This window comes from Adiantum capillus-veneris, chromosome 30 (assembly GCF_014529385.1).
Source record: "Adiantum capillus-veneris isolate H3 chromosome 30, ASM1452938v2, whole genome shotgun sequence".
Classification (NCBI taxonomy): Eukaryota; Viridiplantae; Streptophyta; class Polypodiopsida; order Polypodiales; family Pteridaceae; genus Adiantum; species Adiantum capillus-veneris.
Genome location: NC_140960.1, coordinates 1,337,517 through 1,364,429, shown reverse-complemented (window position 1 = coordinate 1,364,429; position 26,913 = coordinate 1,337,517). Strand labels below are relative to the sequence as shown.

General features: G+C 47.0%; 1 protein-coding gene across 2 annotated transcripts; it reads left to right on the top strand.

Annotated features, from left to right (window-relative positions):
• Positions 1 to 545: 545 nt before the first annotated feature.
• Positions 546 to 26,637, top strand: LOC147417427 (tRNA-thr(GGU) m(6)t(6)A37 methyltransferase). 2 transcript variants are annotated; one of them, XM_086506895.1, is made up of 10 exons: positions 546 to 758; positions 823 to 947; positions 19,370 to 19,470; positions 19,540 to 19,735; positions 19,816 to 19,908; positions 20,191 to 20,316; positions 25,074 to 25,133; positions 25,558 to 25,632; positions 25,706 to 25,795; positions 25,952 to 26,637. In XM_086506895.1, exons 1-10 carry the CDS (start codon positions 695 to 697, stop codon positions 26,357 to 26,359), a joined length of 1,338 nt encoding a protein of 445 aa, XP_086363021.1. In that variant the 5' UTR covers positions 546 to 694; the 3' UTR covers positions 26,360 to 26,637. The 2 variants fall into 2 exon arrangements, with proteins under 2 accessions (XP_086363021.1, XP_086363022.1); XM_086506896.1 differs by lacking the exon at positions 20,191 to 20,316 and having other exon boundaries at positions 550 to 758.
• The last annotated feature ends 276 nt before the right edge of the window (positions 26,638 to 26,913 follow it).

Genomic DNA, 26,913 nt, shown 5'->3' with positions numbered 1-26,913 from the left:
TACCAATGTGAGACAAAGGGGACTGAAGCATGCAACTCTCCACCCAACCATGCCCTAGGCCACATGGCTCCGTCCTGGCACTTGGCCTGCCCGGTCCTACCCTAGGCCTGACAGTCAGGGTTCAAGAGCGGGATCTTGAAGAGCACTAGACCCGGCCAACGCAAAAAACGAGGCGGCACAAGGACTCAGTCACCCCTCTGTGACCAAGATTTGAACCCGTCACCTCACACTCCGGGTTGTGTGTCACATGGGCTAACTAACCACCTCCCGCGTGCACGTCGTGTATTCCCATCCGTTTTCATGAGGCTATATTGTGAGTTAACATGTACTACCCTTTGGGGGTTTAGTGATTTAGTTTTGATTTGACATTCATGATTGTGATCTCCCCGACCTTCGTGTGTGAACTTCCCAAATCTAAATCCCCTTACCAAAACAACCCCCCCCCCCCCCCTTTAATGCTAGGTGTGGAGCACCTATGGTCATCAGCCAATCTAGTTTGAGGCTTTATTAATTTTATCATATGACCAATTTTGTTGGCAGTCCTCGCGAAGTAATCTCTCTCTCTCTCTCTCTCTCTCTCTCTCACACACACACACACACACACACACATTAGATGTTCTCGGATGCAGCACTCTGGGGGGCGAGTATAACTATGCCCAAAACTTTGCAGTAAGCAGAAAGTAATTTGCGAGCTATGGGGCCCTCTACGTGGTGGGTGGCGGCTGTTGCTGTCGTGTCTAGCGTGGCGTCTCTTCTGGGTAGGCCTACAGTTTATGTTCGTCGTTCAGATCCGCCCCTGTAACTGATACCCCTTTCTAGCAGCGGCTACGAGATGGCGAAGCAGTCGCGGGCACCTAGTGAGAAGGGTCACAGAGCTGGAAGAAGCTCTCGAGGCCTCTGTCAAGCAACGTGCAGCAGAACGCAAAGGTCGCATTCGAGCTCAACAGGTATCCTCTTTTTACTCGTAACAAGTTTTTGTAAGGGTTAGTCTCAAAAGCGAGAGAAGTTTGATATGACCGCCATAGCTTAAGTTGTAGAGCAATTTGGTTCTCTTTTTAAAACCAACTTGGACGCATTTGGTGATTGAGTGAAGAGTGATGAAGGAACTCAAGTCTATGTCATTGCTGGCTTAATGTATGAGTCTGCCAAAGTTTTGCATCTGAAACAGCCTTTGAATATACAATTGCATTTGCAAAATTCTTCCCACACTTGTCATACAAAGTGAAGCATAGAGTTTCAAGTTACAATATTAAAATTTTATCACCAAAATTGAGATCATGAACTGTACATCTGTCATCCACAAATTTGACAACAGGACCAAGTCTCAGAATTGCTGATACAGACAAAAGGTTCTCATTGATCCTAGGTGCATAAAGTGCATCAACAAGTGTGAAAGAACTGCCATTCGTAGCAGTCAGCACAATCTTTCCAACTCCCTTGACTGCATAAGAGGCATTGTTGGCACAAGTGACTGTGTTCCCATGAGTGGCAGACTCGAAAGAGGTAAACAAATCACGGTGTGAAGTAATGTGCTTTGTAGCTCCACTATCAAAGTACCACACATGTGAATCTGTAGCAACTGACATACATGCATCATGGACATAAGGATCATAAGTGCACTCTGCACTAAATGCCCAATTTGCAATTACATCAGCATCACAATTTTCTTTCACGAAAGATTCTACATTAGCTGTACTTGTAGTGGAACCAGTCTCTTTCTTCTTGGTCTCTTTTGCTTTCAATTTAGGACATTGCTTTATCAAGTGATGGTTAGCTTTGCAATAGTGGCAAGACATCTTCTTTTTGCCTTCTTCACGAGCGTTTCGAGATGAGGTGCTGCCAGCAGAAGCGAAAAGAATAGGTGATTTGCGACTCGCTGAAGAATCATGAGAACAAAAGCGTGTTCAAATGCACATTGTTTAGCCCTGTTCTTTCATGTAAGTAACTCTTGCAATCACAATGTGCATAGTGCATCAAACTTGACAACATCATGATCTCCTTGGGTCATAAGTCTCCAAGTACTAGCAAAAGTCTGGTAAGAATCTAGCAATGCATCCAGAACAATCTGCACAAAGGAACTGTCAGAAATGACTTCGCCTGCAAAAATGAGCTGCTCATTAATATAATAATATTCTTGATACGAACAAGGAAAGTGTTCATGTTTTCTTCCTCATGCATAATCTTCGACTGCAGCTCTTTACGCAGCAATGCAATTTTAGCCTCATCGTGACTTGCATAAAGACCAGTCAGCCTGTTTTGCAGATTTAGCTGAACGTGAGGAGGTGAACGTAAGGAGTAATAGTAGCTTCCCTAATAACGCAATCAATGCATGAGCCTGCGCATCTCTAACATCCCAACGAGACTACTCAGCGGTTGGGAAAACAGCTCTAGCAGCAACAATCTTGCCACCATAACCTGCAACGTCCTCAATAGAGCCTGTAGCCACAAAAGGCAGATGTTCATCAATGCCGTGCACAACATTCCAAACGTCCTTTGACACAAGAACATGTTCCATCATGTAAGCCCACATTGGGTAGTTGTCTCCATCCAGTTTATCCTCATCATCAAATATCTTGAAAACATTTGTATTGTTGTCACCATGGTGAGTGACTGCACCTGATGTGAAAACTGCCCGGAAAGAGGAAAAACGAAATAGGACCAGCACGTGCTATATAGCACAACCCAAAGAAGACTGTAAGGGACTTGTTCTATAGAAAATTGCACTGATGAAATTGCTTGCGCAATACTGCCTATTGTGGAAATGGAGGCCAAAACGAGCCCGAATCAAAATTCCGAGCTCTACTAGCTTGCCCGAAGTATTTGTTGACCTGTTGACGCTCATCAAAGCTCACCCAAATCGAAGAAAGTGAGCAGGCGGGTGTTGGCGACGCTGACAACCATGCACGGGAGGACGTAATCTGCTTTGATACCAAATGTTGGATTTAGGATTTCAGGGAAACGCACACAGCTTGGAGAAGATGAAGAAGCTCAAGGCACACAACAGAGTATATTGCTTAGTGCACAATGGAAAGATAAGTTAGCCCTAGAGTAATGGGCTTATATACAATGCACGGGGAAAAACCCTCGTAGCGAGGGAAAAAATGTCGCGGCAGTCCTAAGTGTGTTCACACACATCACTACCTCATATATGGTAACAGTGAAAGAGCTAAGCATGTGGGTGGCCTCTTTGGATCCCATGATGTAATCCACAGTACTCTCCCCCCAACCCCCCGGCTGTAACCCCATGTGGTATGCATGCTAGCCCACCTAAAGTGGGCCATTGGGCCATCCCGTTTTAAATAACGAGACGATGTTGAGAGCTTAACCTGAGCAAATGATGGCCATACTCTGTGATGCGGGCTGTGTCTGTTGAATCTCTCATGGCAGCCTCCTCCTATGTGGCGTGTAGTGTCACTGGGTCCTCCATGTAGTATGTCTGTCACGCGACGGGCACCACGTGCCAACAGAAAAGAACAGACTTTTAGCACTTCAATAACAATTGAATAGAGAGAGAGAGAGAGAGAGAGAGAGAGAGAGAGAGAGAGAGAGAGAGTGGCAGAATTCCACCTAGAAAGTAGTGGCCCCCAAACCTTGGCGCCCCTTTCGGTATTTCTTTATATTGCTTCAACTGAGTACAATGTCGGTACTCTAATCTCTACACCTTCACACGGAAGCATGCCAGAGAATGAGCCCTCTGCACATATTTAAAGTCCCTTGGCCTTGAAAGCAGTTACATGAAAAGGAGTTAAAATCAAAAGCAACTGGTCCCAAAAGCACTAGTGCCAAACCCTTAGAAGAACAAGCAAAAGAAGCCGAAGCAGCAGAAGGAGTTCTACCAACTTGCAAAGTCTTGCCGAGTGGCCTATTTTTAAAGAAGAGTTTCCACCAACTTATGGGACCTCGTCTAAGTGACCTAAAGGGATTAAAAATTAAATCGGTCCAAGACATACTCACACACACAAAGCGAAAAAAACTGATGATGTGGCAGCCTGTACGGAATCCCGGATTTTGCGCTTATATGCTGACGTGGCAGCTATACAGATTTCCGCAAAACGCGCTTGTAGTTTTTGGCGCTAGTGCTTTTGAGTTTGACTGCTTTTCAAGGCCAAGGGCCTTTAAATATGTGCAGAGGGTTGGGGTGGAATTCCACCACTCCATGTCGCGTGTGCTCTCTCTCTCTCTATTAGTTCAATTGTTATTGAAGTGCTAAAAGTCTGTTTAGTCTGTTCTTTTCCGTTGGCACATGGTACCCGTCGCATGTCAGTGGTATCAGAGCTTCAGGCGTGTGCTTTTCTGAAAGCATATCGGTCCCACTAAAGAGCAGACAGAGCAAACAAGCGCTTCTAAAGTCTACTGAAATTTTATTTGAAGAATCTTCGTGTCTGGACCCCAAACTTATTAGCCACTCCAAACCTTACTTCATCACGCATAGGGCGTGCTCCCGTCTTCATCGCTCTGTTATAAGCCATAAAGATCACTTGCAAGAGAAGGATCCAAGATTTGTTTCGAGTTGTTGTTTTTCTCAGATGCAGTGCCATGCAGTGGTGGAAGTCTATAGTTACCAAGCTGTATGCTCCAAGAACTTGGCAAGCTTTCAAGAAATTTTTTGCCCGAAGTTATATTGTTTCCGGCAGCTTCTGGCAGAGTGGGGTATCCTAAAATGCTTGCCATAGAAACCTTAACAGAATACGACTTGAAATTTTTGGACACCTTGTAACGGGTGTCTCTTCTCGAGTTGATAACCTTGGAGGTCCATTGAGATTGCTGTCTTGGGAATACTATCACCGCCTATAAGGGAAGTATGTGCCACTTCCCCCAACTTTCCAGCCCCGTTTTCAAGTGATTACTTGCGTCCCTTGTATTCGGCACTTTCTTATGAAATTGATCATGCGTTCGCGTCCCTCATTCTCGTGTCCCTCTTGCGTTCAGTTTTCAAGTTGAGTTCTTGTATGTGCGTTCGCTTGCCTGCAGGTCCCGTTTGCATCGCAGGTGAGCCGGCGCGGCCCCGTTTCCGCGACGCCCCGAACGAGGGCGTCACACTTGGTATCAGAGCTTCGGCTCGAGTCCCCGCCGACCCGACGTTGGCCCGCGGCCCGTGGTTGTCACCACGTTTTCGGCCCGTCTGCCTCGTTTTTTCCACGTTTCCTCCGCGTTTTCGGCCCGTTTTATCACGTTCCTTGCGTAATTGCCCCGTTTTGCCCCTTTCCGTGCGTTTTCTCCACGTTCCTCAAAGTTTTTCACCGTTTTGCCTCGTTTGACCCGCGTTTTGCCCCGTTTTGACGCGTTTCTCCACGTTTTTTCAGCGTTTTACCTCGTTTTGCCCCGTCTTACACCGTTTGGGACCGGTTTTTCACCGTTTTGAGCATTGTTTCGCAGTTTCGTCGTTTTTGGACCCGTTTTTCTCACTGTTTCATAGTTTTCAAAGTTTTTCAAGTTGTTTCTCGCAGTTTCCCAGTTTTTCGGTATTTTCTGATTTCTCCTCGGCTTCGGCCACAAGAACACCCCAATGGCGGGAAATCAAGAAGATGAAGAAGGATACAGGACGGAACCGGAACTTCATAGAGCCCCGAAGAAGAACAAAGAGAAAAAGTCGCGACAAGACCACCAAGAGTCAATGGAAGAAAGACTAGAGGCACGCATCATGGCCTCTGTAGAACACCAAATAAACATGATGTCTGCCAACCTGAGCGACCTACTGCAAACGCAGCTAGGCCAGCGACATGAAGACCGCCCGGGGCCAAGCAATGTCAACACGCGGCGAAACACACAAAGACGACCGCGGCCCGGGAGATTAGAGACAGTGGACGAAGATGAAGACGACCCGGATGACCGAAGTGAAGGGCGCTACTACAGCCCCGAGAGAAATCTAGAAGACGAAAACAGACTGGGAAAATTCAAACCCCTGCCCCAGAGAAATACCGAGGCCACCGCACCTCACTGGCACTCAACAAGTGGTTCAGTGAGGTCGAAGACTACATGCAGTGGAACAACATAGGCAAACGCCGATGGGTGCAAGTGGCCAAAACCTTCCTGGCTGACGACGCCTATGTGTGGTTCTTCAGTGAACAACCTTCAAAGCACTGGGAGCACTGGGAGGACTTACAAAGAGACATGCTTAACTATTTTGTGCCAGAGAATGAAGGAAACAAAGTCAGAGATTCGTGGCGCGATCTGCGCCAAGACGGCCCCATATCAGAGTACGTTGTCAAGTACCGCCGCCTGATGCTGCAACTCCCACTCATGCACACAGCAGACAGGCTACATGGATTGCTGTACGGCCTTAAACCTTGGGCCCGTCGCGAGGTAGAGAAGCAGAATCCCAACACCTGGGAAGTAGCCGCCAACATGGCCGAGAAGCTACGGGATACAAACTCAACCCAGGGTATCATTCCACACAACCCTCGCCCTAACAATTTTGCCCCCAATAATGGGCCTAACCCACCTGCCGGGCGAGGCCGCGAGTTTAGACCCAGTTACAGAAGCAATGGACCCCGCTCACCACCACGGAGCTTTTTGGCAAGCAATTCTTACAGCCCCACATCGAGTAGCTTCTCCTCCAATACTTACAAAAGCAACAACAACTACCCGCGCACCGATCGTGTCTGGTGCCGTGACTGTAAGCTTGATCATGGTCCCTACTACCCGTGTGTACGCCAACGCAACTAAGCAGCATCCTCATCTAGCAGGGTTAACACCCTCCAGATAGAAGAACCACCTTCCACCCCCCGAATAAGCGTCGAAGAACTGGCTAGTCCTGGGGCTAACCAGCAACCCCGGATTGGAGCAGTGTCCCTCCGCCCGAAGTTTATGGCAGCAGCGATAACAGACATTCAGAACTTGTATGTTCAAGCAACAATCGGGTCCCAGAAGCAATGGATCATGGTAGACTCAGGCGCCACACACAACTTTCTGTCGCCACAATGTGCCGAGCGCCTGGGCCTACGTCTCACCACCGTCAACGAAACGACAGTAAAGTTTGCCCAAGGAAAGGATAACAATGTCAAGGCAGCTCGTCAGGTCAGGATTGAGTTGGGCGAATTCACATGTCGGCTGGATTTCATAGTGGTTCCAATGGACGATTTTGAGGCAATCATTGGTCTCTCCTTCAACGACAAGTACCTCATTGCTCTACTAGGCATGAAGGTGGACCAATTACTGCTAAATAATCAGGGCAAAGCAGTGACAGTACAAGGCGCCAGACTCACAACAAGTCAAGCTTTCACCCGCCAGGCGCGTATGCAAACCAACTCGTCTCCCATCAACCGACAGGACCCGGCTCAGTTAGCAGCGATGAAAGGCAAACAAAAAGTTCCGGAACACTCCTCACCAAGACTCAATCTCATGAGTGCAAAGCAAGCAGAGCGGGCCCTCAAGAAAGGAGCTCAAGTTCACCTCTGCATCATGCAGGCAAAGGAACAGCCCACAGCTAGGCTCAACGCCATCAGCATCGAGCAGGCCAAAGTGGGTGACCCCTCTCTGACCCCCATCCTTCAAAAGTACAAGGATGTCATGCCTCCAGAACTCCCCCCGGCTTACCCCCTCCCCGTCAAATTCAACACGAAATTGACCTCATCCCAGGTAGCACTCCCCCGGCAAAGGCCCCCTACCGCATGAACGACACCGAGCTCAAAGAGCTCAAGAAGCAACTACAGGAATTGGAGGATCAAGGTTTCATCCGGCCCAGCAGCTCTCCCTTTGGGGCCCCAGTGTTGTTCGTCAAGAAGAAAGATGGCTCGATGCGGCTATGTGTGGATTATCGGGCCTTAAACAAAATAACCATCAAAAACAAGTACCCAGTCCCGCTGATGGAAGACCTCCTAGACAGATTACAGGGCGCCAAGTACTTCACGCGCATCGATCTACGCTCAGGCTATCACCAAGTCCGCATCGCACTCAAAGACATTGCGAAGACCGCCTTCCGCACACGCTACGGCTCGTGGGAATGGCTTGTCCTGGGTTTTGGTCTCACTGGCGGCCCTGGCACGTTCTGCAGAATCATACATGACAGTTTCAGGGACATGATAGATGATTTCCTCATCACATACATTGATGACCTTCTGATTTACAGCAAGACCCTGGAAGAGAACCAGAAGCATGTGGCCGCAGTACTCCAACGTCTCCGCGAACACCAACTATATGCCAAGCTGGAGAAGTGTGAGTTTGCTGTGCAGAAAATCGAGTTCTTGGGCTTCATCGTCACATCCGAAGGCATTATGGTGGACCCTAAGAAAGTTGACGCTGTCATCAAGTGGGCCCCACCAACATCCATCAAAGAAGTCCGAGAATTTGTGGGTTTCTGCCAGTACACCCGCCGATTCATCCGCGACTTCAGCAAGATTGCGGCCCCACTTACAGAAATCACAAAAGGCCACAAACCTTTCCAATGGACACCCAAAGAAGAAGAAGCTTTTGAGAACCTGAAGATTGCCATGTGCAGTACCCCTGTCCTCCGACTGCCCGACTTCACAAAATCCTTTGAAGTACACACAGATGCATCAGATGGTGCCATTGGCGGCGTCCTCATGCAGGAACAGCAACCCATCGCCTATGAATCTCACAAGTTCACCGATGTAGAGACAAGATGGACTACACATGAGAAGGAAATGCTCGCTGTCGTCCACTGCCTCCGAAAGTGGCGACACTATGTCCAAGACAAGCACACAAAGGTCTACACAGACAACATCTCACTCAAGTACTTCCAGACCCAACCAAAACTCACCCCCAAGCAAGCCAGGTGGCAAGATACACTGGCCGAATATGACATCGAGATCATCCATAAACCGGGCTCCACAAATGTCATGCCCGATGCACTTAGCAGAATGCCTACTCTCAATGCTATCTCCTCAGCAACCAGCACGCTACGCCAGCGCATCCTCGACGCTCAGAAAGCTGATCCGGCTGTTCTCCGCATGCTCCACGACCACATTTCTGGTAAAGCAGCAGTGGGTCTCTTTGAAGTCAGAGACAACCTATTCTATGCGCATGGAAAAATCTACATTCCCAATGACCCAGAGCTCAAGAAAGATCTCATGTGGGAGGCTCATGACTGCAAATTAGCTGGACATGGGGGCCAGAAAAGATCTTATGACAAACTCCACCAACATTACATGTGGCCCAAAATGAAGGACGACGTAATCGACTACGTGCGTACCTGCCCAACCTGTCAACTGGTCAAAGCTCAACGAGTAAAGCCTGCTGGCCTCCTCCATCCCATGCCAACACCCTCCCGGCCTTGGGACATGGTAAGTATGGACTTCATCGTCGACCTCCCACCCTCCCACGGCCACACTACCATCATGGTGGTCGTCGACTACTTCACCAAGCAGGCTCACTTCATACCGGCAAAGCCTCCTGTCACAGCATACCAAGTAGCCAAACACTTCTTCGCCAAAGTCTTCAAATACCACGGCCTCCCCTTAGCCATAGTTTCTGATCGCGACACCCGCTTCCTCAGCGACCTCTGGCGCGAGCTGTTCAAGCTGCTAGGAACCCAGCTCCGCTTCTCCTCCGCCTACCACCTAGAAACCGATGGCCAGACAGAAAGAGTCAACCAAGGCATTGAAGACTACATCCGCAGCTATGTCAAAGCAGATCAGAAAGACTGGTCCGAATACATGGATGTCCTGGAATTCCACTACAACAACTCCATCCACAGCAGCACGGGCTACACCCCCTTCGAGCTCTCCACAGGTAAAGAAGTAATCACACCCCTGGCACTGGCAACCGGCGACGTGCATGCCCAGGATCTGGAATGTGAAGAATTTCTGCAACAATGGCAAACCCGCATGCAAAAGGCCAAGCAAAGTCTCGAGCAAAGCAAGGTACGCATCGCCAAATACGCCAACCAAAAGCGCCGGCCTGCCGAACTCCTCCAAGAAGGTGACCTAGTCCTCGTCAGCTCACAGAATATCACCCTCCCTCCAGGCCTCTCCCCCAAATTCAACCACCGCTACTATGGGCCATACAAAGTGCTGAAGTCATACAACGACATCACCTACAAGCTGGACCTCCCATCACACATCAACATCCAGAACGCCTTCCATGTAAGTCTACTCAAAAGGTTCGTGCCGGATCACACCTATGGAAGAAGCCTCCCCGAATATGTAAAGGATGGCCCGCCAAATGAGCCGGAGGCCATCCTAAAGTCGCGCTTCGGGCGCCGGGGACAACTGTTCTATGTCAAATGGCGAAATCGCCCGATGACGGAATGCACTTGGGTACCTGAAGAAATCATGCTCCGACTTGGGAGACCCCTTGTGCTGCGCTTCTACAACATGCCAACTGAAGAGGAGGACAACCCACTAAATGACAACCACATAGAGTAGTCCTCCCTCCCACTTTGTAACTAGCATCACCCTAGGTAGCTAGACAATTTGGTGGCAACATCTAACTCCCCTCCTTGTAAATATCCGCCCCAAAACCTCGGCATCAATTTTTGTATCGGCACTCCTCAAAACCCCGGCTTGACGTGGGCGTCAAGCTCTCTCAACCCGGGGGTGTATATAAGGGAAGTATGTGCCACTTCCCCCAACTTTCCAGCCCCGTTTTCAAGTGATTACTTGCGTCCCTTGTATTCGGCACTTTCTTATGAAATTGATCATGCGTTCGCGTCCCTCATTCTCGTGTCCCTCTTGCGTTCAGTTTTCAAGTTGAGTTCTTGTATGTGCGTTCGCTTGCCTGCAGGTCCCGTTTGCATCGCAGGTGAGCCGGCGCGGCCCCGTTTCCGCGACGCCCCGAACGAGGGCGTCACACCGCCACAGGGACACTGTCTATCCAAGAGCCGATGGACCATGCTACAATTGGCTACGACCTTATGGAAGGAATCTAATCCTAATTTTTGGTGCAGGTTTCAGGATGGAAAGTTAGTCGACTTTTCGAGCTCGACTGATGTTGAGATTGCTTTTGAAGTTTGAATCTGTTTGAGAACTTGTTTGGTGATCCTCTTTGGAATTTGTTTGAAATGGACGGTATCTATTTTAAACCGGTCTTGGTGTCGACTTGAACTACTCGACTCTGGTTTTAATACTACTTTCGATGACTGATGTACTCCTGGGTGGAGCAATGAGAAAGGTTGTTTTGGTATCGTCTTGAAAACTTCAGAAAGACGCAAACAGGATGTCTGGGGACTCGGGAGTGTTTTGTTGTATGCTATAAAACCTCCGAACGACGCATACGGGATGTCTAGGAAGCGTATGGTTGTATGATTGAACCTCCAAGCGACGCAGGCTACAATCTGGGAAATTGTTTGGTTCTACGAGTCCTCTGAACTCATGGCCCAGACCTTTTTAGGTTATTTGCGAGGGGAGCGACGAGGTAGTCGTTGAGTAGCTTCGTACCGCAGACCATCTGTCTCGGGGGAGTGCTCAGCGACGTTGTTCGTTGTGTCTTGTAACATGCATATGTGAGCATTTTGTGTTGCATTGTGATGTGCCAACCATTGAATATTCCTTATTGGATGAAATACTTCTGGGAAACCAACGACCCAGGATATCAAGAGCTCCAATCTGGAATGAGACTCCTTATTGAATGAGATTCTTCTGGAAAGCCAACGACCCAGGAAATCAAGAACTCCGATTTGGAATGAGAAAATTGATTGTCCCTCGGAATCTCTTTTGGAAATTTTTGAGCTAACTTGAGTTGTTTTGCAGATATGTTGCAATCACAGACAATTACTTTATTTTAAGAAGGGGGGATGTCACAAACTACTGACGTGTCAAGTCATAGAAGAACGGAGCCAACCTTCAGATCCCGGCCGAGGGGCCTAAACCCTAAGAAGCAGAAGAAGCCGAAGCAACAAAAGGAGTTTTACCAACTTGCAAAGTCTTGCCGAGTGGCCTATTTTTAAAGAAGAGTTCCCACCAACTTATGGGACCCAGTCTAAGTGACCTAAAGGCATTAAAAATTAAAGCGGGGCCAACACATACTCACACACACAAAGCGTAAAAATTGATGACGTGGCAGCTTGTATGGAATCCTGGATTTCGCACTGACATGCGGTAGCTGTACGGACGTCCACAATTCGTGCTGACATGCTAACGTGGTATCTGTAGGGATTTTCGCAAAACGCGCTGACAACATCTGAAGGTTGGCTCCGTTCTTTAGTGACTTGACACATCAGCAGTTTGTGACAGTCTTACATTGGTCACAAGCATTGAAGTCCCCCATGAGGAAGACTTCCCCCAGTGTAGAGTACTTCATAATCTCATTTGACAAGCATGTGTATGGGGATGGTCTCAGTTTCCCATCCCTCTCCGTCTCTGTCGTAGCAAATTTGGAGCTTGAGGGGGGGGGGGGGAGTAGGAGAGAGCAATGTAGATGATCGTGTCTTGTGATAGCTCAAAGAAAATCCAAAGGTAACGAGCCTGCGGGTTGCGTGCAACAATCTGTATCCTACTTTGGAGGCTCTGTCTGAAGAGGGTAGCCGCTCCTCCCGATCCTCGTGTAGTGTGCTGGCAAGTACTTCCTCGATGTGAGGACTCCCTCTGAAAGCCATGAATTCTTGGTAGCCTCCGCTCTAGGCTCTCGTGTCTCTGTGTCAGGAGAATGAGGTCCCGTCCTCTCATCACCTCCTCAAGCCACTCTGGATGTGTCCGTAGATGCCCATTGCAGCTCCAAACCGCAATGTGGATATCCTCATGTGTCTCATAGGCCGGGAGTCCCTATGCGATGGTCTTGCCATCAATGATGACCCTACCATCCCCGTATACCACCTTCTTCCCTTGGTGAACTTTCTTGACTCTAGGCATGCACGCCCGACTGTGGTCTTGTTGCATCTTTGTGAGGTCGCCGTCAAGGTAGATAGGAGGGCCCTCTAGCCCTCTCAAGATGGCCCTCTTTTGGATGAATGAGGTTCGAGACTCCTCGGAGGCGAATTGGAGGATGAGGGCTCTTTTTTATAAGTCTTTGCCGGCTCTCCAAGCTTTAAGTAGGGTAGCTCCTCTTCTTCCTTGTACCCGAGTTTCATCATAAGGCTTTCCCATCGATCTTGGGTGTGGATCCCTCCTCTTCTTTGATGCCAGTAACTCGTACATTAAGGTGGCAGGCTTGTCGCATCTTCTCTTCCTTGATCGTTGTGTATAATGAGCGCCTCATCTATTTGGGCTTCCGCTCTTGCCTCTTTTTTGATATTCTTCTTGACTACTTCGAACCATTCTTCCTTAGTGGCCTCCAATTTGTTGTCGATGCTTGCCGTGAGAGCTTCTGTGACCTCCTCCTTGAGGGCTTCCTTGGCTTCCGCTTTGATCTCTCCTCCTTCGGGGCTGAGGGATGCAATAGAAGCACGGAGGAGTTAGATTTTCTCCTTCAACTCTTCCTTTTCTTTCTTCCATTCCTCTTTCCTCCTCTCTATTCTCCTTCCACTTCTCCTCCACCTCCTCCTCCTTCCATGCTTCCTTCTCCTTGGTCAATGCTTCGACCACTTTCTCAAGCTTGGATAGCGGGTTGATGAAGACGTTGAGGGTGTCCGTAATGTAGGGTGCCGCCTTATCCTCAGGTTTGGTCACATCCCCCTGTGTGGCATTCTTCAACATGTCGGTTTGAAGGGGGGGGGGGGGGGGGGGTTCTTTCTGAGAGAGAGAGAAATGAAATGAAATGAAATGTTATATTAACGTCTTCAAAAGGCCACAATGACCTATGAGACCTGAAAGTTACAAAGTGGTGGATCTGATACAAAGTCAGAGTAACAAAATAACCTAACAAGAGTACAAAACAAAGATATATACTATGGGGTCCTAAGTTGGTCGATGTGAGCCAGGCAAAAAACTAAGTAGAATAATGGGCGGCTTGTTGGGATAGCTGAATCACAAGAGATCTAGCATCGGTCGTTGGCGAATCTCATCAATTTCCTCCATGGTTAGTAGTCTGACCGGGCGTCTTGTATGCCTGGCCAGCGTGCTCCGAATTTTCTGTCGTAGCCTTCGTCGATGCTATGTAGTTCTTCGCAGTCGCGGGCGCCTGGATTTCCCCAATTCAATTGCTCGGCCAATCAGTGTGCCTCTGGTGTGAGACGGGGGGGAGTTCTGCTGTGGGAGTGGCTCTTGCGGTTGTCCTGTGTCTGCTCTGAAGAAGTCTGTGATCCATCTTTGAGACTGGCTAGCCTCGCCATTCATCAGGCTATCTCTGTGTCTGCGCAGCTCGAGCAAGAACAAACCCAGGGATCTCTGATCTTCGTATCCCATGACTCTTGAGAGTGGTCCAAAACCCTCTCTGAACAAGCAATGGAAGCGGCCTCGTATCTTGTAGTAGACGGGGCAGCGGCATGTATAGTGTAGCTCTGTCTCAGGTTCCATGTTACACAAGGGGCATGTCCTGTCCTCTGCTGGTACTCCGCTGTATCTCCCAGTCTCAATCCGCAATTGGTGAGAAGATGTGCGTAACTGGCCAATAGCACATCGTATCCCATGAGACAAGTGGGTATCCATGTATTTGGGTCTCGCCACAAAACCATCTTCCGTAAGTTGGATGAGGTGGTCTCTGTAGAAAGCCATCTTCGTGCCCAATTCCTGTGCTGGTTGTATCCATGTCCTCCTGGTGTCTAGCTGGGTCAGGTCTTTGCGGATGAGCTTGGTGATCTCTGACTGTGTAAGAGTGAGAGATGGTGCATCCAATGAGTATTGGAAAGGTGGCAGCCTGTCTATGCTGAACCCATGTGCCTGAAACCATGATGTCATCTCCCCATACCAGCATGTTGTATCTCCTTGTATGGCTAGCTGTCAAGAGGATTCAAGTGCTATGCGAGCATATCTGTCTCCAGGAAGTGCCCATGTGCGGTTTATGAGGGAGACTAATCTGGTGAGTGCCTCCACCACAAGTGGGGGGGCCGCTAGCTCTGCTCGGATAATGGCCCGTGGTACTGACGCCTTGGCTCTAATGAGCCGCGAGATCATAGAGACGAGAGGTTTCTCCATGTTCCCCCATCCGTCTGAGCGACCCGGCCTCCTGTGGTGATCCAATGAAGGTCCCCATATCTCGGTTCCATAGAGCAATGCTGAAGCCACCAAGGTGTCAAAGAGCCAGAGCTTCGTCCGGGGCTCCTGAAATTGAACCTGCGAACACGTCCTCTCCAATCTACCCAATGCTGCGTGGGCTCTAGTAAGTCTGGTCTCTGCTGCTCTTCTGAGTGAGAATGCAGGTCCGCTAAAAACCACTCCAAGGTAAGTGTAAGCGTCTGTGTACTCCATAGTCTCCTGGCCGTATGTGAATGTAGGTGCTGACCTCCTGATCCACTGTGGGGTGGTATTAAACTGTAAACACCATAACCTTGGTTTTACCCAGGTTGACAGACAAACCACTTTCGTGGGCAAACGTATGCAAAGCATCCAATTGACGTTGCATTCCTTCTGGGGATTCGGAGATCAACACTATGTCATCAGCATATAGCAAAAGTGGAATCCATGTCCCTGCCAACTGAGCGCCTTTATCCCCATCGCTGTCAATGTAGTACCGAAAAGAGTAGGAGAGAGCGGGCAGCCTTGCTTCACCCCAATAGTGGAGTAAACCGGTGTAGAAAGTCCCTCCGGGGTGTGTACATGCCCTACTACTGATCTGTACAATGCCATGATCCCCCAAATGAGTTATGTGGGTACTCCCATTTCCTGTAGTCTGCGCATCAGTCTAGCTCTGGGTACCGTGTCGAAAGCTTTGCGGAAGTCCACAAAGCTACAATAGATCCGTCTCCCATGAGATCTGCCTTCTTCGATGATGGCCCTGAGTGTTAGGATATGGTCAAGAGTAGAGAAGCCTCTCCTGAATCCTGCCTGCCCAGTTGCACGTATCCCTTCTCTCTCTGCCCATCTACTCAGCTGTTGCTCCAGAATGGATGCATACAACCGTGCTAGTGTGTGCCCAATCATAATAGTGCGGTAATTCCCAGGCTCCATGGGGTCTCTTGATTTGAAGATAGGTACGATTGTAGATAGGCTCCAAGAGTCTGGTAAGCCCTCACACATGGCCCGGTTAAACATAACTGCTAGAAGCTCTGCTAGTAGGTCTTTGGCATGCATGAAATGCTCAGCGACTAGGCCATCATGATCATATGCTCTCCCAGTCTTCATCCTGTCGATGGCTTTCTTCACCATCTCAGCGGTGAAAAAGACACATGCGTGTGGGCATGGATCGGGGGGGTTGGGGAGGGCCGGCTGCCCGGGTACTGTGTACAAAGATGATGCGTACTGCCCCCAGGTCTCTGTGGAGGAAATAGCAGGGGGGGGGGGGATTGCTCATGAAAGAGCCGCCACGCCTCACGCGAGTCCTGACTCAAGAATAGCTGATATAGATCCTGCTCGAGTCGAGCCAAAAAAACCCTCTTCTTCCGCTGCACCGGGCGTCGGAAGTCAATTTGTGACTGTCTGTGAGTGACGTCCCCCAACAGCACCTCCCTCTGAAGTCTGGCTCTAGTTTGGCGGCACTCCTCATCGTACCAACTGTTCTGAGGCATGCTCCCTGATCGGCGGCTCTGCTCAGGCTGGGTGTGTGGGTATGCTTCTGCTGCTGCCTCATGTAATGTCTGTGTCAGTATAGTAGTTAGCTCTTCCAGAGGTCGCCCCGGGTCCTCAGTGCATAGGCGTCTGTATATTCCGTCCATGTATACAGAATCCGTCTCCCGTGTGAATGTGTAACGAGTAGGGGCTGCTACTCGTGGCCTGTGTGCTACATTGAACTGAAAGGAGATGATCATCGACACCAGAGCATGATCCACTGCCACCCCGATCGGTCTGGGCTCAACTGTGAGATCCTGGATACTAGAGATGAGATTCGGCTGTGCCATGACATAGTCTACTGTGCTGGCTCCATGTCTGTGTGGGAAGCATGTAAAACCTCCCGAAACAGGAAATCTCTGTAGGCCGTTCAAGATGGCCAATCCATGTGCAGTACCCATGTCTATCAGGTGTCGCCCATACTCAGTACATTCCACATCATGTGATAGTCTGGAAAGGCCCGTCTCTCCAACATCTAGCTCTCTTAGCATCTCCTCTGAAGTATCATAAAACATTGCCTGGTGATGGGCAGTCCTAGCATTGAAGTCCCCTAGGATGATAATGTCACCGTCCCTAGAGAACTCCCATATGTCATCATCCAAAATAGAGAAAGGGGACTGTCCTCTGGGTGATGCATAAACTGATGTACTCGGGGGAAAGTAGCAAATAGCTAGATAGAGGTATCTGCCTGTCTCTGCTTTCAGTCTCACCCACATGTACCTAGCCTGCTCGTCCCTGCGGTCTATATGTATCAGTGGCTGCAGATCCTCTCTAAATAACACTGCCACTCCCACTGAGCCCCGCCCTCTGTGCTCTGAGCGTGTCTCCTGTCTGTAGGTTGTCTCCCATCTGGATCCACTGATGTGAGGCATGGATTGCCCTGGGGCCTGGTGTGTCTCAGAGTAAAAGATGATGTCTCTTCCAGTAAAGCTATCCTCAAAGGCCCCCACATCAAGACGCATAGATCCATTGCAGTTCCAGGCAGCTACTTTGAGTGTGGTCCCATAAGTCTCGCACCGTCATGTGGAGCGTCGTTCTAGTATTACCACTTTTTCGTCTTGATAAAAAGCGATCTTGCCTTTTTCCCTTGCCGCTCTAATCTCCGGCATTACTTCCTGCATATGAGCGATCTGCGAGAGGGTGAGATCATCCCTGAGAAAGATGCCAGTCTCTTTAAGAGTTGGTCTTTTCTTCAAGAATGACTTCTTTGCTTCCATGGAGGGAAAACGGAGGATGAGTGCTCTTTCTTTTGAGGTTTCTCCACTGCTTCCATTTTTCTTTATGTTGCCCACTCTCCATGCCCTTGTGTGCGTCGGCTCATGAATCCCCATCAGGGTTGTGAGTTCTTTTACTTCTTCGTCCACATTGCCTTTGTCTTTAAGACCGCAAATTCTCACATGTAAAGCGTGCACCACCCTTCTCCTCTGCTCCTCCTCTAGTGTCTGATTAATGATGTTGTTTGATGTGGGCGTTGGCGTTATTTCCTTGCCTTTTCCTTTCTTGGCCACCTTGATCCATTTCTCAGCTTCGTCAGCCTTCTGTTGAGTTTTGGTAAGAACATCCACCCAAGAAGTCGTCATTTCTTTATGCTGCTCTTCTCCTTCTTTGATGGCCCGTACTTGCTCCTTTATCGTGTTGATTTCTTCGATTACTGAGGGTTGCAGTTCGCCCTCTTCCAGTGTGTTTCTTGATCGTGCTTCGGCGAGCTCTTTCTTGAGTGACGCGATCTCTTCCTCTTGGGTCGTCACTCGGTCTTCCAGCGTGCTTATCTTGCTCTCTTGGGTCAGTACGCGTCCTTCGAGTATGTTTATTGTGCCCCAGAGGTTGCCGTTCATCTTGGTCATGATCTCCGTCATCTCTTTGCATTTTTGAATGGCATCCTCTAGGGGGTCGGCTTTATCGTTCATCTTCCTCATGCTTGATCGCCGTCCGCAAGGGAGTTAGGTGTACGTGTGCACCCACCCTAGCAGCGGGCGCGGCGGCTGGGAGTCACTGGATGTACGTGTGCACCCACACTGGCGGCGATCGCGACGAGTGGTGGAGCGCGAGGCGGTGTGGCCAGGTGCCCTCAATATGCTCAGCTGTGTGTGTGTGTGTGTGTCTCGAAAACAAAAGTGAAGGAGAAGGGGGGGGGGGAGGGGGAGGGGGAGGGGGAGGGGGGAGTATGATATAAATGAAATGAAATGTTATCTTAAAGTCTTCAAAAGGCCATAATGACCTATAAGGTCCGAAAGTTATACAGAGAGAGAGAGAGAGAGAGAGAGAGGCAGCACGGTAGAGAAAAGTTAAAGAACGATAGAGTTAAAAGCAGCACGATAGAGAAAAGTTAAAATGATAGAGTTAAGTTAGTAGGTTGAAAAATTAAAAATTGGGGGGCGCGATAGATAGAGGGGGGGGGGGCGCGATAGATAGGTTGAAAAATTAAGGGCGCGATAGATAGAGGGAGCGGGGCGGGCGCGATAGAGAGAGGAGGGGGGGCGCGATAGACAGAGGGAGCGGGGGGGGCAGCGCGATAGACAGAGGGAGCGGGGGGGGCAGCGCGATAGAGAGGGGGGGGAGGGGGGCGCGATAGACAGAGGGAGCGGGGGGCGCGATAGACAGAGGAGGGGGTGGGCGCGATAGACAGAGGGAGCGGGGGGGCAGCGCGATAGAGAGGGGGAGCGGGGCGGGCAGCGAGAGAGAGAGAGAGGGAGCGGGAGTGCAGGGCAGGGGGTGCGGGTGCGAGGCGAGCGAGGGAGCGGGAGCGCAGGGCAGGGGGTGCGGGTGCGAGAGAGAGAGAGAGAGAGAGAGAGAGAGAGAGAGAGAGAGAGAGAGAGAGAGAGAGAGAGAGAGAGAGAGAGAGAGAGAGAGAGAGAGAGAGAGAGAGAGAGAGAGAGAGCATTTTTTTTTTTCAGGAGTTGAGAAGCTTCCTTTTGGCAAAGGATATCAGTGGTGGGTCCAAGTCTTCATTTCCCATGGTTCCCATTGGCTTTATCCAGTCTTGCTTCAACACAAGGTATGAAAGCTTAAGCTTAGGAAAGAACTTACTGTACTCAGTAGATTACATGTGCGCTTGCTTATGCAGGAATGGCACTCCACGTCAACCATTGCTTGTTCCTCTGGCAAGAGCGTGCTTAGTGCTCTCTCCTGGAGGAGTCCCTGCAACTGCTTTGGACGGTTTGACTGGTTATTCTCATTGTTGGTTATTGTATGTTTTCCATGCCAATACAGATCTGCCTCATGTATGGAGTCAGCCATCACATACAGATTTCAAGGCTAAGGTGCCTCATTGTCCCAATGTCCTTATTTACTCCGAAACCACTCCAGTGTCTCTTGTTTACACTGTGAGTTTTGTAGTTAGGTACGAGTTCCGAGGCTTGATGGTGGAAAAATGGGTGTGTTTGCTACTCGCACACCTCATCGCCCCTGCCCTCTTGGGCTAACAGTAGCAAAGGTAAGCTATCAATTTTCCGTCTACATTTCAAAAGGTGAACTAGCTTTCCATGAAAAATTCAATGTTCTGCTTGCTTTGAGGCACAAAAGGTGTTTGGAACACTTTGTTGCGACTGAATAGTTTGGTTTACTTTGCTTAGACCATAAATCATTTAGAGCTGGCCAATCACACCTAGTAATCCTTGCATTTGTTTTCTTTGAGAATAATTTCAGGAGTTTTTTTGTGTAGTGACTCACTCGCTACATACATTAATAATTTGTTCCGCGTCATTGTTGGCCGCAGGGCTTTTCTTCTTGTATAATTGATGGTGAACTGTTTTTGGAAGGGTTACTCCTACCACTACGTTCTACTAATTTTGCTGTTACCCATGTTGGAGTTTTCAATCTCAGAAAACAACTAATGATGGTGGTAGAACCTCTATTCTGGTATAATTTTAATTAGTGAATGCTTAATCTTCATTATCACCTGAGTTTTTTGGCTGTATGAGGAGAAGCAACCACATTTGTCTCATATGCTGTATATGTGTGTTGCAGAAATATTTGTTAATGGTACGCCATGCTTTTTTCGGCCTCTTGGGGCATGTCTGCAACTGTTTCCAGCTTCAGGCTGTGTGGCTAGAATAGGATTTATCAATCATTCTGCAAATGCTCTCTCTCTTTCTATGGTGCATCACTTGGCCTTCATTGTTCTCTTCTGCTGATGGTTCTCTTTTTCTGTTTCTCTGCTTGTCACGGTTGTTTACTAGTTAGTATCTTCTGATACTTTGATTTTTTTTTTATTTTTATTTTTTTTTGGGGGGGGGGGGGGGGGGGGGAGGGGGTTCTCTCTCTCTCTCTCTCTCTCTCTCTCTCTCTCTCTCTCTCTGTCTTTCATATTTTATATTTCTTATTTAAGCATTACCTCTATGAGCTTAAGGTAAATATACAAAGAAATATACAATGCCCGACTACAACAGACGTGTAGTCCAAATAACAAAATCCAAAATGACCAAGACTATTTTTTGGTTCTGCAGACTGTAACAAAGGTGTAATTTGTAGAAAAGACTACACCTTGCTTTGTTCTACAGACTACAACACCAAGACTATTCTTGGTCCTATAGACTACAACAATGGCGTGTAAAGAATTCAATCAACCAAGGTTCTTGGATCAAGACATTCATCTTATTGTTAAAGGCTTATATCTTGCTCCTAAGATGTAGATGTAACTCATATCCACCTGTAGGATCCCATCTCTTGGCTAAGATTTTTGGAGACTCGGAAGCCATGTGGATAATGGGAGAATTCAGGATTCCAAAATGTATTGAAGTTTAGTTTGATGTTATCTTGCGCATAAGAAACTTCACCGAAGAATCCACGTTTATTTGAGACACTTCATTAAGGACAATGCAATGTAATGGTGGGCTGTTTCTCTCTTTCAAGCCTAAGGCTCGGCAAGATTTCTTTCTCTCAAGACTGCTTTCGGTCGGAACCTCACTATAAAACCCTTTAATGGGGCAGAGGCTCTGGATGGTTCAACTTTTGGATGTATCATGCACCCCACAAACATTTTAGAGATTTATAATTAACGGTTTTGGGACACCTTTTTGTCAATATCCACTTTCAGAAATTATACACTCACATATCAAATTCAGAGAGACACAATGGGACTACCTTTTCTGCTTGGAGACTAGTGGATTAGCTAAGCTACCTACACAACCATATTGGTGTCACAAAGTGTAACTGGCTGGAGTACTGCTCAGGCGGTGCGAGACAGCAAACCAGTAATATTCAGCTTTGAAAACCAGAAATTCAGCTCTTAATAATGGAGATATAAGACAAAGTAATCAGGAGATAGAGATGGGATCGGGAGAACTGGAGAGGCGGAGTTCCTCCCTTACATGGTAGTGGCCCCTGAATAGGTGCTCCTTTAGTATTTCTTTATATGTGTACCTTGTTACAACCCAGCTTTTGTGAGAGTAGACCGACAGAGACTGTGCCAGCAATCGCCTTTACAATTGGCTAAATCAGCCCTTTAAATAGAGATATATGTGGGTTTACACAAAGTCCAAGTACCAAGTGTCTGCACTTTCTTCTTTTGACTGAACCTCGAGTGCATGGGCCACCCTTTCTCAGCATTCCTTGCCAGTCTATGGTCGCCCTCCATATTCTCCCTACACAGGTCAAGCACCTATAGCTTCAGAAGCAACAGAATCTCATGTAGCTCTCCCAAGTGATTCCTGCAAAACCAACAAGCATATCAAGGCATTCAACGCTTGCAGATATTCAGCCCTGTCCATGGCTATGGACCAAATTGGTGATAGTTGCAGATCAGCCCTACAATGGCCAAAGTTGGTGACATTCCCTTCCCTTAAAAGAAGAGTAACCATCCTTGATTACACTTGTAGACAACTTAGGACTTCAGTGACTTATACAAATCATAGTGTCAGTGCATCACTGCACAGTATGGTCTTCACACCATAATGCATTCATTAACATAGATACTATCAACATATATATTGGGTCACATTTCAAATTCATGCTGGTCCAACATTTAACATTGGACTTTGCATCCTGATCCAACATTTCACATTGCATTTCACCTCTTGGTCCAGCCTTTCACATTAGACTCATCCAAAGGTCAATCACTAGCCATCACACCTTGCTTTGTACCTTGCTCATCAAACCCATCCAGGTGTAGCAATGGACTACTTATCCAGAGATGGTGTGCTGTAGACATACATCCCTTATAGAAGTCTCACAGGCAGAGTATTTTCAGGTCAGTACCTTAGATATGTTAAAACTAACACAACCGTGACTGCTATGTTCTTACATCGGTTAATCTGGTTGACAAGAGAGTGGAATGCTCTCCTCTATGTAGCAGGCACTGCACCAGATCAACTATTGAAACAACCTGACCGAGCTTTTTGGTGGAAGCTCCAAAACCAAAGGTCTCAAGGTATAGATCCCAAACCTAAGAGTTACCTGCCAATTCACCCTCCACTTCATCCAAATTATTCGGCATCACCAAGTCACACTTTTCTACCTACAAATAATTAGGAAGGATCTACCCTTTTACCTTTGAAGTAGCCACTAAGTATCTAAAGGCGACTTAATGGATCTTTCATAATCCTTATTTCAAAACAAAACGAGAGTCCTTCACTTGTATGTATCTGTAGCTGTCACCAACAGAAACTTCTTTGGCAGAAAAACCTGACCCCATAGAGTTCTTGATGTACTTTCATGAACTTTGAATTGCCGATGCAAAATCCAGCTACAGCTGGATTGACTAGCCCTTGGAGCTTAGCAATTTATAAAAAGCTCTTTTCTTCATGTGTGAGGTTTACTCTTGCGAAAGACTTTCCTCCATTTCTTTAAAGAGTAAGCTTTCACCCAAGCATATTGTACATGTCATGAGCATGGGCCATCATCTGTTGGATGCTTGTAAAATAACCTCTGAGCTCCTTAGGCAGCCCACCACATACTTTTCCAACTGCTCTTTGAGAGTAACTAGTCGGAACAAAGGTACAGGAAGATAAAACTTCTAGAATTTATGATCATAATCTTTAAGGGTATCTTCCTCCTCGAAAAGTATCCTGTCTTATGCTGAGAGAGCATATGCTTCGAAGGATCGTGTCACGTGCACATCTAACCCTATGTGCATGCGGACAAGGTGTAACTCCTACTTCTAGGGTTTAGGACAGCCTAGGAAGTGTTCTGGCGCCTTGTGAGCCTCTAGAAGAACGTGCATGATCAAGCAAGTCATAGTTGCATACCCTCACTTGCACAATAGTCACTTAAGCATATAGGCATATGGACAATCACTTAAGTCATTTATTAATAAGTGACTTTGACATGACATTTATAAATTGTAGTTAGGAAAAATGGCTAAAACCTATAAAAGAGTCACTTGGCCTTTAGTCTTTAGGCATCATAAGATCAATACCCAATGCCTAGGACCCAGTACCTAGCATCACCCTAGCGTTTCCCATCATCAGTTGTTGGTTGTGTGTGCCACATGGACATGCTTCATCGACTTCCAAAGCCAGTTTTCCCCTTCTTCCTAGAGGAGTGTCTAGAATCCTAGGAGGATTAGTACCGGCAATTTTGTGAGCCTGTTCACAGGACCTGCAGGTCCGGACAAGTCCATTAGATTAGGTTTTCCAGTTTTGGAACCCTCTTGTCTTGAGGAGTTACCAAGGTGATTGTCATCATTCGAGTCGATAGAGTCTGCATTTGAGGTATTGCATTGTGTGTACATTCCATTTACGCAATCTAAAGCAAATACCAGATCGGCAACGGTGTGGGGGGCCCTTGATAGGGTTGGTCGGGACCCCATCGGGTGTCGCTCTCTTCTTCTCTCTCCCTTTAAGTATTGATACGAGAAGAAAGAGCAAGTCGAGACGAACTTATGCTATCAATCTCACGGGAAAATCAACTCATTTACTTACTCTAATAGCCACAAGAAGACTCACTAAAACCGATCATAACAATCAATTAGAAATTGTGGAAATGAGACATAAAACAAGTAGATCACATTACCATGAACCCAACTTGCAAACAAAAGCTCTAGAATGAGCGGTACATCCTTGAAGAGAAAAAGAAACGAGCTTGAGAGCAACAACACGTACAGTTGTGTATTTCCAAAAAGGTAAGGTACGCAGAAGTACATGAAAATGACCTTTATACTTGGGTCATGGGGTTCTCATTTGCCTAGAACAAAATGAAAGAGTGAACTACAAGCTAGAAGTCCTAATTGCCCCCTCTCATGAATATAAATTAATGTAGAACAAAGAGTCAATGGAGTCACCGGTTGCATCCATCCAATAAGTAAAATCTCATTAAAACAAGAAATTTTTGTGACTCAAAACAACCTTGAACCAATTTGAGCACTGTGCTTGCTCACAAAGCTTCATGTGCTTATTTACTTTGGGCTGTATCAAGGCTCCCATAGTCTCTTGTAATTGTACTAGCGATTGAGGCCTTGATACAAGTCTACATATATCAAAATTTTTCAGGAAAGTTGCTGCTTGTTTTGTCAGTCTGCCATTTTTGTCAAATGGTAGCATTATCATGAATTTCTGGTGGCTTTGTTTGACAAGGATCTCTTCTCACTTTAGCACACATTTGTCACACAGAACATAGCAAGTACCTATGTCCTGTTGTAATCCCTTGTCCTTCTGTGTACAGGTGGAAGGTGTGTGTGGACGCAGGCTATTAATCTCAGGGGCAGACCTTGTTGATGGCACGGTAAGGTTATGCTTTGGTTGATCTCATGGACTCTAATTATATGCTTGCAGTATGTCATTAACAGTAAATCATGGGTTGATTTTTTATCCAGTTTAATTGAATAGAAGGTCTAAAGTGTAAGAGTTCTGAGAATCTCTGAATATCTATGTGCTCTGCAATTAATGAGTAATTAATGTATCTTTGGGAGTTGGGTTTGTGCCCTGAACGTCCAATGGTAACAAATTACGACTGTGAGGGTCAAATTTTTCGAAAAGGGTCCTTCTGCCACAGCCAAATCTTCAGATCGTGAAAAATTAACAAAAGTAGAATGCGTTGTGAGATTGAGATTTAGCTTTGCTATGTGTGCATTTGTTTTGTTGTTTTTTAGTACATCACTGATCATAAATCTGAAGCTAATATGTGAGTGATTATTGTCAATTGCCAGCCAGTGCTTGATGTGAAACCGTACGTCCCTTTCTGTGATATCGTTCCACATGCCACGGCTCCACAATGGGTGAAGGTCAGGAAGTTCGAATGTTCTAGCCAGCACCTTTCTGTCACAATAAGATTTAATTTGTATTGTGAGGCTGCAGGCTGGTGGTGAAGATGATACTATAGCCCTTGCATCTGTGGAGTTTTCTTCAACTTTCAAGGAGAACCTTTCAAAATGCTGGGAAGTCATGGTAGTTACTGAATGTGGCATGCTTTTTGCTCTAGTATAAGTGTTCATAGTTAAGCAATAGAACATCACAGTCATAAGACTTAAGCTTGCACTTGAAAAATTTTCAAATGAAAACTGGACTTGATCCTTTTCTCAAGTTCTGGCTTTTGTTCTGTAGGCAAAGTTTTCCATGTATTCAGGTCCTGAAGAATACCAAGAATTGGTAGAGCAAGTGCTCTCGCGAGACATTCGCTCTCTTAGACAGCGAAAGAATCCACAAGTGTCGATGCCAATGGACTCGTTTAATGATCAAGCTCTACAGGAAGATGATTGTGTTTCAAATGAAGACACTTTGTTAGATCCTGAAGAGAAGGGAACAACCTTGAAATACGGCAATGAAGAGGTTAAGAAAGATTCAGAAGCCGTCGTGTACAAGCTGACGCTAGATGGTTTGATCATAAGCTACACCGTTGATTGCGGACATGTAGTTGTACACGGAGTTGAAAATTTGAGCTTCGATTGTAACACAGTCCGTGAATGTAATTATACAATTTGGAAGAAAGTAGCAGGGTCGAGAACAAGGTAAAAAAATAAGACCCTTTCAAGAATTTGTAAGTGTAGATGGGTTGGAAAATGTCTTATCCAAAACCATATAAGTAAAGGATTTGGGGCGAATTTTTTGTGATTTTCAGCAAAAATGACATTTTTAGAGTGTTATTTTGGGGAGTTGATCTCTCAAAATCACATAAATCAGAAATTTTGGGCTAATTGTTTGAGAAATGATTTATGTAAAATCGCCAATGATCTTGAAGACCTTTAAAAATTAGCCATTGGGCTATAATAGCCCTTATTTTTTTCCAAGAATGTGCTGATGGGGATAAGTAACTGGTATGGCAATGAGCGACAATGCTTAATGACGTTTGTTTGAAGAATTCTTATATATACATTGACTTCACAAGGTAAAGAAGGTACACCTTTAGTAACTGTTTGTATTCTTCTCCGATTGTGATGTATGACATACCCGTTGCGATTTTGTGGTGGATAAGACAACTTCCTCAAAAGTTTCTGTTGAGGTAGGCCTGATGTAAGGCCATCCTGCTTCTATCACGTTATCATGGGGAATGCATATGTGCTGATGAT

What these genes read in the sequence shown, in the direction of transcription:
- LOC147417427 (XM_086506895.1), top strand. Translation starts at nt 695, where the DNA reads ATGGGGCCCTCTACGTGGTGGGTGGCGGCTGTTGCTGTCGTGTCTAGC. An exon ending in TTGGGCTAACAGTAGCAAAG is followed by an intron (nt 19,909 to 20,190) that starts GTAAGCTATCAA and finishes TGTTGGCCGCAG; the next exon opens with GGCTTTTCTTCTTGTATAAT. An exon ending in CAGACCTTGTTGATGGCACG is followed by an intron (nt 25,134 to 25,557) that starts GTAAGGTTATGC and finishes GTCAATTGCCAG; the next exon opens with CCAGTGCTTGATGTGAAACC.